At 42.4% G+C, this 19,267-nt stretch overlaps 1 protein-coding gene across 4 annotated transcripts in view; it reads left to right on the forward strand.

The window, feature by feature from the left end:
* Positions 1-19,267, forward strand: part of ARMC2 (armadillo repeat containing 2) — a 271,525-nt gene that overhangs the window by 147,685 nt on the left and 104,573 nt on the right. For all 4 annotated transcript variants that reach the window (XM_073627047.1, XM_073627048.1, XM_073627044.1 and 1 more), the window contains one exon: positions 8,867-8,943. In XM_073627047.1, coding sequence (XP_073483148.1) covers positions 8,867-8,943 — 77 coding nt within the window. The remainder of the gene's footprint in view (positions 1-8,866; positions 8,944-19,267) is intronic.

The raw sequence follows: 19,267 nt of genomic DNA on the forward strand, positions 1-19,267 counted from the left end.
TATAGCAAATACATAATATAGTGTATACAATTGCGACACAATTCATATTGTAATTGAATGTTATTAAAAATGTCCTTTTCAATCTGCAGCCACTGTAATTTTCTGAAAATGCAGTGCAATATGGCTGCCTGCAGGTGTTCTGTACACAGAATGTGTACAGAATGCCCCCAGAAACCTAATTTCCTGCTTGTGTGATTGGCTCACTGATTTTCCCAGAAGTCTACACTAAGATACAAGTCAGATTGCAGGCATCCCCTGGAACAAAATTTTCATTTTTGGTGAGATACTTCAATAGGAACACGTCTAAAGAGATGCAGGCCCAGCAGCTTTCCTCATTAGTGTCTCCAGGTACACAGCTGATTGATAATTATGAAACCACTCCCATTAGATGCACTTTCCCACATGGATACAGAGAAACACACAGGGATTTCTTCAGAATAACAAAAGGTAGGAATCTGAAACAGTTTGTTAAAATCCTTGCAATGTACATATATCACCCAGGGGGAAATGTTCTTTTCTCAACAAAAGTGGCGTTACGCTTTAAAGCAAACCTATGTTTTGACCCACGAATGGTAAAGCAGTGGGTTTGCTTTTAAATCCAGTCTCCACCAGAATATACTCACCATTCCTTTGAACCCCTTCTGCTCTGTTCTTTCATCAGAGTAAGGAAAATACATTCTAGATATAGCAGGGCTTTTGACTCGATCCATAAAATGTGGTGCTTGGTGATTGTCACATAAGAGCAGAGAGACAATCCCCCTGTTTAAGCCAACCTCACTGGATAACCTAATAGCATCTGCATAGGGTTTTTTTTTTTTTTTTTTTTTTTGAGGCTGAACAAAAGGCGAGGAGAGTGAAGGGAAGTTGAGTATGTGCTACTGAGGAATCATGGTTTAAATCTTTTTTTTTTTTTTAATTCTATATTTTATTTTAAGCAATATTATACAAACATAATTCAATTGCATGCGCATCATAAAATACAACATAACACAATTTGATTCTATTTTAAGTAGGTATACAAAATCTTTGAAGTCACCATTCTTCTTTTTTTTTTTTTTTTTTTTTTTTATATATTTCTAATAAAAGTATAGACTTTAACCTCTGTCGTCCTAGCTATTCACAACAACAACAACAAAAAAAAGAAAAAAAAGCAAAAGCCCCCTATTCCCCCTCCACTAGCACACAGCCATGTTCCCTGAAACAGACATATTTTTTCTCTCTACCTTGCGCAATTGCAATACCTTTTTCCATAGCATATATGTCGGCTATTTTTTTAACCCACAACGAGATCAAGGGAGATGATTCTTGCTTCCATAGGGCTGGAACACATGCCTTTAGCTGCATTTAGAAAATGAATGTTCATTAAATTCCTATATTTACGCTTTGAAAGATCTGAGAGATGAAGAAGGTATCTGACAGGATCAGAACCCAGATCACGATCAGTAAGTTGACCTAAGATATCTCGCACTTTAGACCAGAATTCCTCCAGTTTCTGACAGGACCAAAAAATATGGAGCATATTACCCCCCTGCCTCTCCACAGCGCCAGCACGTATTTGTCTTTTCTGGATAGATTTTATGTAACAGTGATGGAACGCTGAACCACCGTAATGGGCAAAATATAGAATACTCTGCTCTTCAGAGAGTATAATGTCCAAATCTCTTTCCCATTTCTGGAGTAATCCTGGAACAAAGCCCTCAGACGAGTATATTAGCAGTTTGTATATCTTGGATACCCCGTGGGCAGAAGGTGCTTCTACCAAATATAGATTTTATAAAGACTTATTTGAAAGGTCTGATCATTCTCCACGAAGAAGAGAACTAAGAAATTGGGTAAGTTGCTGCATCCGCCACGGATCCAGTGGTGGATTAAAGATCGACTGTATTTCCACCCTGGTCTTTAGCCTGGATTCTTCAAGGTAATCGCCTAGGCGAAATTTACCTTGTTTCAAAGTTTGTTTAAAACAGCTGTCTGTATGGCCTGGGGGAAATGCCGGATTTCCCAATATTGGGTAAAGCTGGGTAATTTCCCCTTCTGTCTTAGAGAAGAGGTGGCTTTGTTGTACCACTCTGAGTTGTCCCTATAAGAGGGTGATGTCGTAGGGTTCCAAGTGATCTTAACCTTAACCATGGCACACACTGAAGTGGAATCAGGGTACAAGATTGTTCAGTTGCTACCCAGGCTTTCTGTCTCCCATCTCTACACCAATCTAGTACCCTAGCAAGGTGCACTGCCTGATAATATCGAATCGGGTCTGGAAAAGCCATACCTACCTGGATTTTAGGCACAGCCAGGGGCTGGTAGGATAAGCATGGATGCTTTTTTGCCCAGATAAATCTGATAAAAACACTGCGTAGTGATTTCAGAAAAGACCCAGAATGACTATTGGTAGAGTCTGAAAAAGATACAATAGCCTTGGCAAGATATTCATTTTAAGAATAGCATTCCTACCCATCCATGTAAAGGGACCTTTATTCCATCTCTCCAATTCAGAAGAAAGTTCCCGCAGAATAGGTGGAAAATTAGCTAGAAAATTTTTTTCTACTGAGGGAGTCTATTTGACCCCTAGGTATGTCAGGTTTGAGGCTGCCCATGAAAAAGAGAATGAAGATTGAAGAGCTTGCACACGAACAGGGGACAGCGTAATATTGAGCCATTCTGATTTTTGGATATTGATTTTAAAATTTGAAAGTACAGTATACCGAATAAACTCGGTTAATAAATTTGGCAACGTGGTTTCCGGAGATGTAATAAAAAAACTATATCATCTGCAAAATCCGCTGTTTTATGGTCCGACTTGCCTATTAAGAAACCCTGAATATCAGTACTTCCTCGGACATATCGCAGGAATGGTTCCAAGGTTAGTATAACCCCTTCCCGCCGAGCATACGCAGATGTGCGTACTCGGCTTTCGGGGGTTATACCAGGATGATGCCCGCAGCTGCAGGCATCATCCCGGTACGGTTTTTTTAGAGCCGGCGATCGGCTTTCCTGGTATAACAACCGATGCGGCTAAAAGCCGCTCGGCTGTTATACCGAAGGAGCGGGAGGGAACGTCCCCCCTCCTGCCGCCTCCCGCCACTCTTACCGGGCCTCCCGTTCCATCGGGAGGCCCGATGACCAATCCGCCGCCTCCAGCGGCTAGGGACAGACTGGGAAGAAGCCGTGAGTGGCTTCTTTCCATCCTCCTAATAGTAAACACGGAAGCGACGTCATAATGCTGGTTTAAAAAAAAATATACAGTATTCAGAATCACCGAAAACGGCGATCTGAATACTTTGAAGTGCAAAGGAGGGATCGGGGGTCTTTTAGACCCCCGATCCCTCCATAAAGAGTACCTGTCACAAGGGATGTTTACATTCCTTGTGACAGCAATAAAAGTGATCAAAATTTTTTTTTTTTATTAAAAACACAATTTATTAATATAAAAATAAATAAGAAAAAAAAATTTTTTAAAGCGCCTCCATCCCCGCGAGTTCGCGCAGCAAAGAAAACGCATGCGGAAGTTAAACGGTGTTCAAATCACACATGTGTGGTATTGCCGTGATCGTCAGAGCGAGAGCAATAATTCTAGCACTAGACCCCCTCTGTAACTCTAACCTCTTAACCGTAAAAAAAATTGAAAGCGTCGCCTATGGAGATTTTTAGGTACCGTAGTTTGTTGCCATTCCACGAGTGCGTGCAATTATAAAGTGTGACATGTTTGGTATTTATTTGCTCGGCGTAACATCATCTTTCACATTATACAAAAAAATTGGGGTAACTTTACTGTTTGGTTTTTTTAACATTCATGAAAGTGTCCCTTTTCCCAAAAAGTTGCGTTTAAAACACAGCTGCACAAATACAGTGTGACATAAAATATTGCAACAATCGCCATTTTATTCTCTAGATTCTCTGCTAAAAAATATATATATAATGTTTGGGGGCTCTAATTAATTTTCTAGCAAAAAATACGGATTTTAACTTGTAAACGCCAAATTTCAAAAATAGGCTTAGTCATAAAAGGGATAAAGATCAATGGGGATAGAGGACATCCTTGTCTTGTGCCGTTACTCAAATAAAAATATGGGGAGGTCACCTCATTAATTCTAACTGCTGCAGATGGAGCCGAGTATATAGCCTCTATCCATTTACTAAACGACTATTAAAGGAGACGTTAATAGGTTAACGTATCCTTTAAGAATGTCCAATCCACCCTATCAAAGACCTTTTCTGCGTCTTAGGATAACAAACATAAGGGTATTTTATGACGATGAGCCAAATATATAATATTTAAGGCTCTAGTAGTATTATCCTTTGCCTCCTTAATAGGCATAAACCCGGCTTGGTCAGGTTGGATGACATCTTGAAAGTGAGGTTGTAGTCTTGATGCTAATATACGTGTAAACATTTTTAAATCTACGTTTAATAGGGAAATGGGTCGATAATTCATACAGTGGACATGATCCTTACCTTCCTTGGGGATCACTGTCATATGTGTCCTTAGGGTGTCTATCGGTATAGACCGATCTTCCAAAAGAGAGTTAAATGCCTTTATAAATCTGGGAGCTAAAATTGGAGCAAAGGCCTTATAGTAGGCTAACGTGTACCCCGTCTGGCCCCGGGGCTTTATGAGGCTTAAGCATCTTAATTGCCCTCATATATTCATCACATGAGATTGGTACATTCATTGATTCGTAAGGCGTCGTCTGGTATTGACAATAGGCCTGAGGAGGAAAGATACTCCCAAATTAATTTTCACTTTTGTACCAACTGGTCAGTAGATAAATCTGTTGATAAGTTATAAAGGGATAGATAATACTCTCAAAAGACCTCTGCAACTTCCCTAGATATAAAGTGACATTTCCCTCTATCAGGATTGATATGTGGGACATAGTTTCTGTGGGAGATTTCCCTAAGTGAATGGGCAAGCAATTTACCCGATTTATTGCCACGTTTATACTGTAAATTTCTGGCCCTTATAATCTGAATTTTAGTGTCGTGCCCAAGCAAAGGTGCCAGTTTTTCTCGCTCCACCCTAAGGTCTACTGCTACAGAATAAGTAAGTGATTTTTTTTTTTTTTTTATGCTAAGATTCTAGGTTTGCCACCAGGTTTAATTGGGTTTTGAGGACAGCTTGCCTATTTTTCTGCAGTTCAGTCACCTTTTGAATCAGCAAACCACGCATAACACATTTATGTGTTTCCCATACTGTAAATGGAGAAATATCCTCTGTATTGTTATCAATAAAGGTTCTGGTCAGTGCCAAAGAAAGATCCTTTCGCAGTGGACCTTCTTGTACCCGATATTCGTTAAGTTTCCACGTCCATGATCTAGTTCCGGACTTATCCAACTGAAGATCAATGAGAGATGGAGCATGGTCAGACACAGTCTGTATACCTATTGAAGAGCTCACTACCGCTGGTAATAGAGTCTGAGATACGATTACATAATCAATTCTAAAGTAGCTGTCATGCGGTACCGAATAGAAAGTATAATCCCGTTCGCTTGGGTGCTGGACTCGCCAAATGTCTACCAACCGTACAGTTTGAAGGGCTTTTTTTATATGTCTAAGATATGGATAAGACAGATGTGAGGAGGACTTGGAGGCATCTAACAGTGGATCAAGAGCCACATTAAGATCTCCGCCCAGTATCAACCCTCCCCCCCCCCATAAAACCTTGTAGAGTATTGGGAATTTCATCTAGACAGCTCAACTGTGCATGGTTAGGTAGATGGGAGCTAAAGTAATTCTGTGGCCGGACAGATCTCCCTTGAGAAACAAATGGCGTCCATCTTGGTCACTCCTCTGGTCAACCAAAGACCATGGAATCGTCCTAGAAAGCAAGATACTCACCCCCTCGTCTTAGAATCAGGGGCTGTACTATGAAATACAAATGGGTAATGATCATTATGAAATTTTGGTATCTTCTCAAATTGAAAATGGCTTTCTTGTATAAATGCGACTTGTGTCTGCATATGCCAAAGTTCACCTAAAGCCGTTGTACGCTTCTCCGGTATATTCAACCCATTGACATTTAAAGATAAACAGTGTATATTAGTCATAATGGGATCCGAGATCAGGAACATGTGCACCAGCAGAGGGGGAACAGAGAAGAAAGAAAGAGAAAAAAAAAAAAAAAAAGTAAAAGCAGCAATTAACTAAAGTGGCTCTCTATTGAGCCTGCTTACCCCTGCGATCCCCTCCTAGATAATTCCAGGAAGGGAGAGCACTGAAAGGCAAAACCTATGTAGGGGGAAGTGGAGACGCAACGCCAGGGGAGGAGTCGCTCAGACCATATCGCATATCAAAGTAACGATACTCTATACTAACAGCAAAAAGGCTGGAGTATTTAAACATATAGCATCGTATCAAACAGAGACCAAAGGTTGTGCTAACTTAATATCTCTTATTTATACAATAGGAGGAGAGAAAAAGTTGACCTGTTGCTATGTCCTGTGTGCATGTTAACTTTTAAGGAGTAAAAAGCAAAATGTGCACCCATTTTATTTGCTTTTTTCATCATCCGCAAACAGTTTACTTCACCAGCTCATTCATTAGTTTAATATGCATTTCCCACAGAGTACACATATCAAAAAATGTGCCCTCTTTACCCGCAGCAACCGGTCTTGTAACCTCCCTGCTGCAGTTCTTACTTAAATGAGCGAAGACGTAATTATGTCTCGGCTCGTTGTAGTGGGCAGTCAACAGATATTCAGATTACCAGTCTGAACCACCCACTGGTAAACATCACTGCCCAGCCCTACCTGCAGCTCAAGCTCAGTTTTGCCCACCTCGCACTGAATCTCTGTGTGAAGTTTAGCCCCATCTCCGCCCACCCGCTTGCCCATTACTTCCTGCATTTCCCATTGCATGCAGGGAAATGTAGTTCTTTATACTCCCTCCCCCCCCCTCCCCCCCAAAGTGTGGAACAGAGATATGACGCTATGGCAAGATGATGTCACGTAGGGGGTGGGGTTGAAATGCGAGGATTACAAGAGAAGTAAGACCTCTTAATTTAAACCTTACATTTTTTTTTTATAGAGCCTTGGGAGTGGATCTGAAAAAGCTAAACTCGCAGAATCCCAGAGTTCTGCTTTAAGTCTGTCCTCATTAACACAAGGCAAGAAGCCTAGCCTCTAAACCTTTAACCCCTTCTTAGGACAGACAGTGTTTAGATCTAAATAAATATAACAAGAAGTGCAGCGCTGGATATATACAAAACCCAAAATTAGTGATAATTGATAAATGAAATGACTAATAAATGTGAAAAATAAAATGTGAAAAATAAAACATAAAACAAGTGAGTGCTTCACTGTAGGTATATGTGCGTGGTCAATACCACCTCATCCACTTATTTTGATAAAGTCCAAGATACATAAAATAAATATAGAAAAAGTGTCCAAAAGAAAAATTGATTTGAGGTGACTTTGTTATATGAATAAATCCGTGACTGTCACCGTGATGAGCGCCCATCACCTGGTATAGATTAAAGGCTTACCAGACAGCCTCTGATCAGAGGCATAGTAACATCAGCTTGGGGTGTTTGATTCCACAGCGACTGGATCTTTATCTGGGATGGTAGATGTGTATCAGCAGACGGTCACCATAAGCTTCCAGACAGCAGTCCAATCAGGAAAGATCACTCCCACCTCGGTCTGCTGGAGGTGTGAGTGTGATGAAGCTTCTGCAATTTTCACCTGCAGAGAAGAGAGTGGGAACACCAGCGGCCGGGTGCCCTAGGCGTCTGCCTAGGGGTAGCACCAGTCCTGCACACACATGGGTTGTGCTCTATGGTATAATAAATGGGGTTTGCTGCCTGAAGGCAGCAAACCCCATTTATTATACCATAGAGCGCCTAGGGCACCCGGCCGCTGGTGTTCCCACTCTCTTCTCTCTGCAGGTGAAAATTGCAGAAGCTTCATCACACTCGCACCTCCAGCAGACCAAGGTGTGAGTGATCTTTCCTGATTGGACTGCTGTCTGGAAGCTTATGGTGACCGTCTGCTGATACACATCTACCATCCCAGATAAAGATCCAGTCGCTGTGGAGACAAACACCCCAAGCTGATGTTACTATGCCTCTGATCAGAGGCTGTCTGGTAAGCCTTTAATCTATACCAGGTGACGGGCGCTCATCACGGTGACAGTCACGGATTTATTCATATAACAAAGTCACTTCAAATCAATTTCTTTTGGACACTTTTTCTATATTTATTTTATGTATCTTGGACTTTATCAAAATAAGTGGATGTGGTGGTATTGACCACGCACATATCGCTACAGTGAAGCACTCACTTGTTTTATGTTTTATTTTTCACATTTTATTTTTCACATTTATTAGTCATTTCATTTATCAATTATCACTAATTTTGGGTTTTGTATATATCCAGCGCTGCACTTCTTGTTATATTTATTTAGTTGTGCCCTTTATCAAAGGTTATAGTGTTCAGCTGCAGGATATTCCTTCACAGGTTGTTATTCACTTAGTAATTGTTTGCACACCTAGCGCGAATTTTCTTTTTAGAACAAAAGTGTTTAGATCTAGTTACAAATCATGAAGATCTGCTTGCACAGTATGGCAAAAACAGCTGTCCAGCCCCCTTGAAAACAGAAAACTAAGTTGTTTTTTTCCTTGCTGGAGAATTTAAAAAAGGGCATCTATTAAGGGTAAGCTACATTTTATTTATTTATTTATTTTTTTTGCAAGGTATAATTTGTAAATGGGAACATGTAACAAATATAAAGTAAATATTATTACAGTTTGCCTGCAAAAGTTGAAATACGCTTAAAAAATGCATCAAATCAAATAAAATAAAAAAAAGACCTTTTTGTGTATGTTCATCTAAATATGCTTTACCTTTTTTTCTTTTGTTGAATTGAAAGGGGGGACATTGGAAGCATGAGCAGAAGCTTGCAATGCACAACGAAATCTGAAGACACTGAAAGAAATTATAACGCAGGTACAAATGTTTCACACATGACATCCTTTTTTGTGTATTAAAATTAAAAGGTTGGTTGACCCAAAAGGAATATATTGTATATGTAAGTTATAACTGTAGTCTTGGGAACTGAGACCGCTCCTGTCTTCTCATATGTTATGGATACTCCCAACAGTAGGATTTTCCTGACAAAATTCTGCAATGTATTGTCTGTCTGAAGATTCAACCTTTCCTATTGCATTCTCAACAATGTAAAACATATCTAGAATTGAAAGAGAGAACAAATTGGATGGGACTATATCAGTGCAATACGAAATCCAAATGAAAGTATAAAGTTAAAATCTTCAATATTTATTAATAAAGGTCTAAAACATCATATTCATAAAACCCATATGCTTATAACCCATATATTATAGTCCATATTTTTTATCGAGGTATAAACGTGTTTTCTGACATGTTTCGCCCTATTATTGGGCATCCTCAGTGGATGCTATCCGCTTGGGGTCTCGGTCTTCCTGAGTTTTTGAAATATCACTTGCAGGTTTATTCAGTAAGTATAAAGTGCTACAGTGAGGGAGAAAAGTATTCAATCCCCTGCTAATTTTGTACGTTTGCCCACTGACAAAGAAATGATCAGTCTATAAATTTTGATAGTTTTTTTTTAACAGTGAGAGACAGAATAACAACATAAAAATCCAGAAAAACGCATTTCAAAAAAGTTATAAATTGATTTGCATTTTAATGAGTAAAAAAGGTATTTGATCCCTATCAATCAGCAAGATTTCTGGCTCCCAGGTGTCTTCTATACAGGTAATACGCTGAGATTAGGAGCACTCTCTTAAAAGGGAGTGCTCCTAGTCTCAGCTTGTTACCTCTATAAAAGACACCTGTCCACAGAAGCAATCAATCAGATTCCAATCTCTCCACAATGGCCAAGACCAAAGAGCTGTCCAAGGATGTCAGGGACAAGATTGTAGACCTATACAAGGCTGGATTGGGCTACAAGACCATTGCCAAGCAGCTTGGTGAGAAGGTGACAACAGTAGGTGCCAATGGAAGAAACACAAAATAACTGTCAATCTCCCTCGGTCTAGTGCTCCATGCAAGATCTCTCCTCGTGGAGTTTCAATGATCATGAGAGTGATGAGGAATCGGGCCAGAACTACACGGGAGAATCTTGTCAATGATCTCAAGGCAGCTGGGACCATAGTCACCAAGAAAACAATTGGTAACACACTACGCGATGAAGGACTGAAATCCTGCAGCGCCTGCAAGGTCCCCCCTGCTCAAGAAAGCACTAATAGCAAGCTCTTTGGCATTAACTCAACTCACCATGTTTGGAAGAGGAGGAATGCTGCCTTTGACTCCAAGAACACCATCCCCACCATCAAACCTTTAGTTGGAAACATTATGCTTTGGGGGTGCTTTTCTGCTAAGGGGACAGGACAACTTCACCGCATTAAAGGGAGGATGGACGGGGCCATGTACCGTCAAATCTGGTGAGAACCTCCTTCCCTCAGCCAGGGCATTGAAAATGGGTCGTGGATGGGTATTCCAGCATGACAATGACAAAAAAACACAAGGCCAAAGCAGCAGAGTGGCTCAAGAAAAAGCACATTAAGATCCTGGAGTGGCCTAGCCAGCCTTTAGACCTTCATCCCGTAGAAAATATGTGGAGGGAGCTGAAGGTTCCAGTTACCAAACGTCGGCCTCAAAACCTTAATGACTTGGAGAGGATCTGCAGAGGAGTAAGACAAAATCCCTCCTGGGATGTGTGCAAACCTGGTGGCCAACTACAAGAAACCTCGGGCCTCTGTGTTTGCCAAGGGTCTTGCCACCAAGTAATAAGTCATGTTTTGCAAGTGGGTGAAATACTTATTTCACGCTTTAAAATGCAAATCAATTTATGACTTTTTTGAAATGCGTTTTTATGGATTTTTTTGTAAATAAACCTACGATTAAAATTATAGACTGATAATTTTTTTGTCAGTGGGCAAACGTACAAAATCAGCAGGGGATCAAATACTTTTTTCCCTCACTGTATATCCACTGCAGAGCTGCAGGTGGCCGCATGAGGCAGACAAGGACCAGATAGGGTTAAGCTGTATAAAGAAATGACACCAGGGGCAGAGTCCACAGTACAAAACCCTCACACACTGAGCTAGTTTCTGACGGTCTGGGTGTGTCTCCGGGGACACACGCAGACCATCAGAAACAAGCTCCGTGTGTGAGCAGTCTGTGTTGTGTACTCTGCCCCAGTGTCATTCCTTTATACAGCTTTAACCCTATCTGGTCATTGTCTGCCTCCTGTGGCCACCTGCAGCCCTGCAGTGGATATAGCACTTTATACTTACTCGATACACTTGCAACTACACATCTAAGTGATATTTCAGAAACTTGTGAAGGCTGAGACCCCAAGGAAGCCAATAATAGGGCGAAACATGTCAGGATCCACGTCTATACCACTATAAAAAATATAGACCATAATATATGAGTTATAAGCAAATGGTTTTATAAATATGATGTTTTAGAACTTTGTTAATAAATATTGAAGATTTTAACCTTATTCTTTGGTTTGGCTTTCATATTGCACCGATCTAGTCCCATCCAATTTGTTCTTTCTTCCAATAAATCTAGGGATGAGGTGCTCAGGTTTTATGATGATCCATCCACATTAGCTTACATTATATCTAGAATTGAGTGTGGGAGTCCCTCGTGATGGCCACACAAATGGTGTACAGACTCAGGAGGTTCTAGGAAAGTTATCCAGTTGCCTTGGGGGATCAGGAAGGATTTTTTTTCTATTATAGGAAATTGAGCCAGGCATTCTAATTTTTTTTTTTTTTTTTGCCTCTGAATGGGCAATTGTAAGTTTATGCAAGGGGGAATGAAGGGGGTTGTCAAATGGGTGCAAAAACAACCTCACATTGAAGCAGAGCTCCACCCAAAAGGGGAACCTCTGCTTGTTCTCATCCTCCCCCCTCCACTGCCACATTTTGGCACTTTTTGGGCGGGAGCATTTACCTGGTTTTGACAGGTACCTGCTCCCACTTTCGGGTAAGATTGCTGCGACAATATCCAAATAGGTTTGACCTGTTACATGTCCCAAGAGGTTATGGGCAGGGAGGGGGGACAAATTCCAGTGGAATCGCCTAGGGGATTCCAGAAAAAGTGTGAGCGGATACCTGCCAAAACTAGGTACCAGCTCCCCCACCAAAAAAATTAGCCTCCAATTTTGTGAGAGGAGGGGGGAGGATTCTTTAAAGCGGAATTTTCAGTTTAGGGTGTATAAGCACTCCTGTTCTGTAGCAGGCAGTTGTCTCTAAATGCTAGTCTAACGAGATTTGGAGTGAGATTTGGGGAAGTCTGTATTGTGCTGCTCACTGATCTCATTGTTGCAACGGGACCTGTACCTGAGGACCTGCACTGCATGCATCTCCCTGCTTCTTCATCCATCATTTTGTGGATCTGTACCTCCACCTCTATCGCTGTTTCTTGTTGTCTTATCTCTTATCTGTTATCAGGGGCGCAGCTCTGAACATGAGGAAGCAAAGCCCTGTACTTTACCAAAATGTCTACCCTAAAACAGACATGGTACAGAACAAAGCATTGTAAGCCAGTAGTGGGGAAAATATCAGTTGCACTACAGGCTTCCTTTAAGGTTACTTTGCCTGTGGAATCCATTGTGTGTGTGTGTGTGTGTGTGTGTGTGTGTGTGTGTGTGTGTGTGTGTGTATGTGTATGTATATATATGCAAACACTACACACACAAGCCTGATGCTACAGTTGTTTAAATTTGATTTTTTTTTTCTTCACTACCCCATAATGTGAAAACAGAATTTTAGAAGTGTCTGTGAATTTATTAAAATGGAAAAACTTACAGTATCTCACAAAAGTGAGTATACCCCTCACATTTTTGTAAATATTTTATTATCTTTTCATGTGACAACACTGAAGAAATGACACTTTGCTACAATGTAAAGTAGTGAGTTGATAGTGTCTAAACCGCTGGCAACAAAAGTGAGTACACTCCCAAGTGAAAATGTCCAAATTGGGCCCAATTAGCCATTTTCCCTCCCTGGTGTCATGTGACTCATTAGTGTTACAAGGTCTCATGTGTGTTTAAATTTGGTGTTATCACTCTCACTCTCTCATACTGGTCACTGGAAGTTCAATATGGCACCTCATGGCAAAGAACTCTCTGAGGATCTGAAAAAGAATTATTGCTCAACATAAAGATGGCCTAGGCTATAAAAAGATTGCCAAGACCATGAAACTGAGCTGCAGCGTGGTGCCCAAGACCATACAGCGGTTTAACAGGACAGGTTCCACTCAGAACAGGAATCGCCATGGTTGACCAAAGAAGTTGAGCGCACATTGCTGCAGAGGTTGAAGGGGTGGGGGGTCAGCCTGTCAGTGCTCAGACCATACGCCGCAAACTCCACATGGCTGTTGTCCCAGAAGGAAGCCGCTTCTAAAGAGGATGCACAAGAAAGCCCGCAAACAGTTTGCTGAAGACAAGCAGACTAAGGACATGGATTACTGGAAACATGTCCTGTGTACTGATAAGACCAAGATAAACTTATTTGGTTCAGATGGTGTCAAGCGTGTGTGGTGTCAACCAGGTGAGGAGTACATGGTGGTGGGAGTGTCATGGTCTGGGGCTGCATGAGTGCTGCCAGCACTGGGGAGCTACAGTTCATTGAGGGAACTATGAATGCCAACATGTACTTTAACATACTGAAGCAGAGCATGATCCCCTCCCTTCTGAGACTGGGCTGCAGAGCAGTATTCCAACATAATGTCCCTGAACACACCTCCAATACGACCACTGCCTTGCTAGAGAAGCTGAGGGTAAAGGTGATGGACTGGCCAAGCATGTCTCAAAGACCTGAACACTATTGAGCATCTGTGGGGCATCCTCAAAGGTGGAGGAGCGCAAAGTCTCTAACATCCACCTGCTCCGTTATGTCGTCATGGAGGAGTGGAAGAGCACTCCAGTGGCAACCTGTGAAGCTCTGGTGAACTCCATGCCCAAGAGGGTTAAGGCAGTGCTAGAAAATAATGGTGGCCACACAAAATATTGACACTTTGGGCCCAATTTGGACATTTTCACTTAGGGGTGTACTCACTGTTGCCAGCGGGTTAGAGCCCTTTCACACTGGGGCGCTGCGGGCGCCGGCGGTAAAGTGGCGCTATTTTTTCAGTCGTTTTAGCGCTGGTATTCGGCTGCTAGCGGGGCTGTTTTACCCCCCTGCTAGCAGCCGAGAAAGGGTTAAAAGCAGCGCTATGCCCGCGGTATAGCCACTCTGCCCCATTCATTTCAATGAGCAAGAGCAGTGAAGGAACGGTGTATAACACCGCTCCTTCACCGCTCCAAAGATGCTGCTAGCAGGACTTTTTTTTTTACCGTCCTGCCAGCGCACCGCTCCAGTGAGAAAGGCCTCAGGGCTTTCACACTGGAGACACAGCAGTGGCTCTTTCAGGGCGCTTTGCAGGCGCTATTTTTAGTGCTGTAGCGCCTGCAAAGCTCCCCAGTGTGAAAGGGGTCTTAGACATTAATGGCTGTGTAATGCAATATTTTGAGGGGACAGCAAATTTACACTGTTATACTCACTAATTTACATTGTAGCAAACTGTCATTTCTTCAGTGTTGTCACACGAAAAGATGTAATAAAATATTTACAAAAATGTGAGTGGTGTACTCACTTTTGTGAGATACTGTACGTACATACATACACACATACATACATATATATATATATATATATATATATATATATATATATATATATATATATATATACACACACACACACACAAACATTCCAGTGTGGTTGTACAGTGAGTCCGATTAGTACAGCTCAGACTGGGGTTCTCGGTCACCCTGTGCCCCTAATAGAGTGTCATTTCTGTTGTCACATGAAAAGATATATTAAAATATTTACAAAAATGTGAGGGGTGTACTCACTTTTGTCAGATACTGTAAATATCACGTTGGCATAAGTATTCGGGCCCTTTGCAACAACATGAAATTTAGCTCAGGTTCCTCCCATTTCTCTTGATCAGAAATGATTTAGAAAAGCACACACCTCTCTAAAAAGGCTTCACAGCTGAAAATGCATACTGCAAAAGCCATTAGGTCAAAGGAACTGCCTGCAGAACTCAAAGTAGGTCCTCATGCACACAGGGCATTAGAAAAAACGAGCTCCAAAGCCACTACCAACGCCAGGAAAAAGCGTCTGTAAAAACGTGCTTTTAGTAGCTTTGAGAGCCCATTGATTTGAATAGAAGTCGCACAAGAAGTCGGATCATGATGATCCGACTTGCGGTGTGGCATGTGCGCTGAGGATACTGAAGGAGAACCCTGCCAAAATGAAAAAAAAAATAGCTGGCATGGGGTTCCCCTTCGGTCTGGTATGGATTTTAGCAGGAACCCCCCACAATCCATACCAGACCCTTATCCAAGCACGCAGTCCGGCAGGTCAGGAAAGGGGAGGGTGGGGCGATCAAGCGACCCTCCTGGACCATACCAGGCCACATGCCCTCAACATGGAGGGCTGGGTGCTCTGGGGCAGGGGCACCCCCACCCCAAAGCATCTTGTCCCCATGTTGACAGTGGCCTCTTCCCGACAACCCTGGCCCTTGGTTGTTTGCGTCTGCAGGCGAGGGGCTTATCGGAATCTGGAAGCCCCCTTTAGCAAGGGGGCTCCCCAGATCCCAGCCCTCCCACCCTATGTGAATGAGTATGGTGTACATTGTACCCCTACCCATTCACCCAAAAAAAAGTGTCAAAAATAAACAGTACACAGGTCTTTGACAAAGTAATTTATTGAAGCAGCTCCAGCGTCTCTTCTCCTTCCGATTTTCTTCTCCTTCCGCTAATGTCTTCTTCCGCTGGTGGTTCTCCTCTCTCCACTGTCTTCTCCTTCTGCCAATTTCCCTCTCTCCCTGTCTTTTCCCACTGCCGGTTTCCCTCTCTCTCTCCCTGTCTTTTCCCTCTGCTGCTTCCCCTCTCTCCACTGTCTTCTCTCTCTGTTTTTCCTCCGATGTTCTCTCGACGCTCTCTCCAGCTGTAATGCTAGGGCCGCCGTGTGCCATTACTTAGCCACGGGGCCACCTGGTGACATCTGGAGGCCCCGCCCTCTTGTGACGTCACCACCCCATCATGCTGCAGATTATTATTAAGGATTATTGGAAGGCACAAATCTGGGGAAGGCTACAACTGAGCAATCGAGGTAGAAGGACCTTTAGTAGGAAATGTGACCAAGGACCCAATGGTCACTCTGAGCGCCAGAAATCCTATGTGGAGATAGGACAACCATCACTGCAGCCCTCCTCTGATCTGGGCTTGATGGCAAAGTTGCTAGACATAAACCTCTCCTCAGTGTAAAACAAACGAAAGCCTGCTTGACGTTTGCAAAGAAGCACCTGAAGGACTGTGAGGAACAAGATTCTCTGGTCTGATGAAAAAAAAAAAATTGAACTGTTTGGCCACAATTCTAAACAATTATGTCTGGAGGAAACCAGGCACTGCTCGGGTTTTTTTCAGCAGCAGGGACTGGGAGACTGGTCAGGGTTGAGAGAAAGCTGAATGGAGCAAAGTACAGAGATATCCTCAATGATAACCTGTTCCACAGTGCTCATGACCTCAGACTGGGCCGATGATTCACCTTCCAACATGACAATGATCCTAAACACACAGCCAACACAGGAGTGGCTTAGGGACAACTCTGTGAATGTCCTAGAGTGGCCCAGCTAGAGCCCTGGCTTGAACCCTGTTAAACCTCTCTGGAGAGACCTGAAAATGGCTGTACACAGACAGTCCCCATTCAACCTGACTGAGCTTTAGAGGATTTGCAAAGAAGAATGACAGTAAATATCCCAATCCAGGTGTGCCAAACTTGTAGCATAATATCCAAAAAAACTTGTGGCTGTAATTATTGCCAAAGGTGCTTCAACAAAGTACTGAATAAAGGGTCTGAATACTTAGAGGAGTTCCACCACCCCACGGAAAAATTAAGTCAGCAGCTACAAATACAGTAGCTGCTGACTTTTAATATTGGGACACCTGTCCTGGGTTCCCGCGATGTCCGCACCCCAGCCGATTTACGGATCGGCTCTAGGGTGCTGCCGCCACCATTTATAGTAAGGGAAACCAACAGTGAAGCCTTTCGGCTTCACAGCCGGTTCCCTAATGCATATGTGCGAAGCACGCTGCACTTTTTAACTGGCCCGTCAGCGGAGGAGGGGGGACCAAACTTCCGAGGCGCGGTGCATTGTGATGAGTTCATGAGAATGTAAACAACTGTAGTATCAGGCAAAATGTAAAAAAGTGAAGGGGGTCTGAATACTTTATGAATGAGATATATATATATATATATATATATATATATATATATATATATATATATATATATATATATATATATATATATATAATATACTGAGCAAAATTATAAACTTTTGTGTTTGCCTCTATTTATCATGAGCTTAACTCAAAGATCTATGACTTTTTCTATGTACACAAAAGGCCTATTTTTCTCAAATATTGTTCACAAAACTGTCTTAATCTGTGTTGGTGAGCACTTCTCCTTTGCCGAGATAAGCCATCCACCTCACAGGTGTGCCATATCAAGATGCTGATTAGACAGCATGATTATTGCACAGGTGTGCCTTAGGCTGGCCACAATTAAAGGCCACTCTAAAATGTGCAGTTTTATCACACAGCACAATGCCACAGATGTCGCAAGTTTTTGGGGAGCGTGCAATTGGCATGCTGACTGCAGGAATGTCCACCAGAGTGGTTGCCCTTGAATTGAATATTCATTTCTCTACCGTAAGCCATCTCCAAAGGCGTTTCAGAGAATTTGGCAGTACATCCAACTGGCCTCACAACCGCAGACCACGTGTAACCACACCAGCCCAGGACCTCCACATCCAGCATTTTCACCTCCAAGATCATCTGAGACCAGCCACTCGGAAAGCTGTTGCAACAATTAGTTTGCATAACCAAAGAATTTCTGCACAAACTATCAGAAACTGCCTCAGGGAAGCTCATTGGGGTCTCGACCTGACTGCAGTTCGTCGTCGTAACCGACTTGAGTGGGCAAATGCTCACATTTGATGGCGTCTGGCACTTTGGACAGGTGTTCTCTTCACAGATGAATCCCGGTTTTCATTGTACAGGGCAGATGGCAGACAGCGTTGTGTGGGTTTGTTGATGTCAACATTGTGGATCGAGTGGCCCATAGTGGCGGTGGGGTTATGGTATGGGCAGGCGTATGCTATGGACAACTAACACAAGTGCACTTTATTGATACCATTTTGAATCCAAAGAGATACCGTGACGAGATCCTGAGGCCCATTGTTGTGCCATTCATCCACAACCATCACGTTGATAATGCACGGCCCCATGTTGCAAGGATCTGTACATAATTCCTGGAAGCTGAAAACATCCCAGTTCTTGCATAGGCAGCATACTTACTGGACATGTCACCCATTGAGCATGTTTGGGATGCTCTGGATCGGCGTATACGACAGCATGTTCCAGTTCCTGCCAATCTCCAGCAACTTCGCACAGCCATTGAAAAGGTATGAACCAACATTCCACAGACCACAATCAACAACCTGATCAACAACCTGATCAACTATGCGAAGAAAATGTGCTGCAATGCGTGAGGCAAATGGTGATCACACCAGATACTGACTGGTTTTCGGACCCTGCCCCCCCAAATACAGTAAAACTGGACATTTTTGGAGGGCCTTTTTATTGTGGCCAGCCTAAGGCACACCTGTGCAATAATCATGCTGTCTAATCAGCATCTTGATATGCTACACCTGTGAGGTGCATGGATTATCTCGGCAAAGGAGAAGTGCTCACTAACACAGATTTAGGCAGATTTTGTGAACAATATTTGAGAGAAATAGGCCTTTTGTGTACATAGAAAAAGTCGTAGATCTTTGCATTCAGCTCCATGATAAATGGGGGCAAACACAAAAGTGTTTTTTATAATTTTTGCTCAGTGTGTAATATATATATTATACACACACATCTCCACAAAGCTGATTTAGGAAATATATGTGTGTATACATGTATATTAAGTACATGTACAAGTATTAAGTACAGAAGACCGACAGGCAGAAGGATGTGTTTTTTAGTATTTGTGGGAGAGACTTCAACTTGCTACAGTGTTGCTAAGGCTCCTGAACCTTGCTTCTAAAAACAGTAGCCAATCGGCAAAAGACTTGGTAGTGTTTTTTATGACCAGTCAAGGGAGTTATGTGTGTTGTAAGTACACCACGAAGACCGCAGTAACTCACAATCTTCAGCTCTCATTTGTTT

This window comes from Aquarana catesbeiana, linkage group LG04, assembly GCF_042186555.1.
Source record: "Aquarana catesbeiana isolate 2022-GZ linkage group LG04, ASM4218655v1, whole genome shotgun sequence".
NCBI classification, from domain to species: domain Eukaryota; kingdom Metazoa; phylum Chordata; class Amphibia; order Anura; family Ranidae; genus Aquarana; species Aquarana catesbeiana.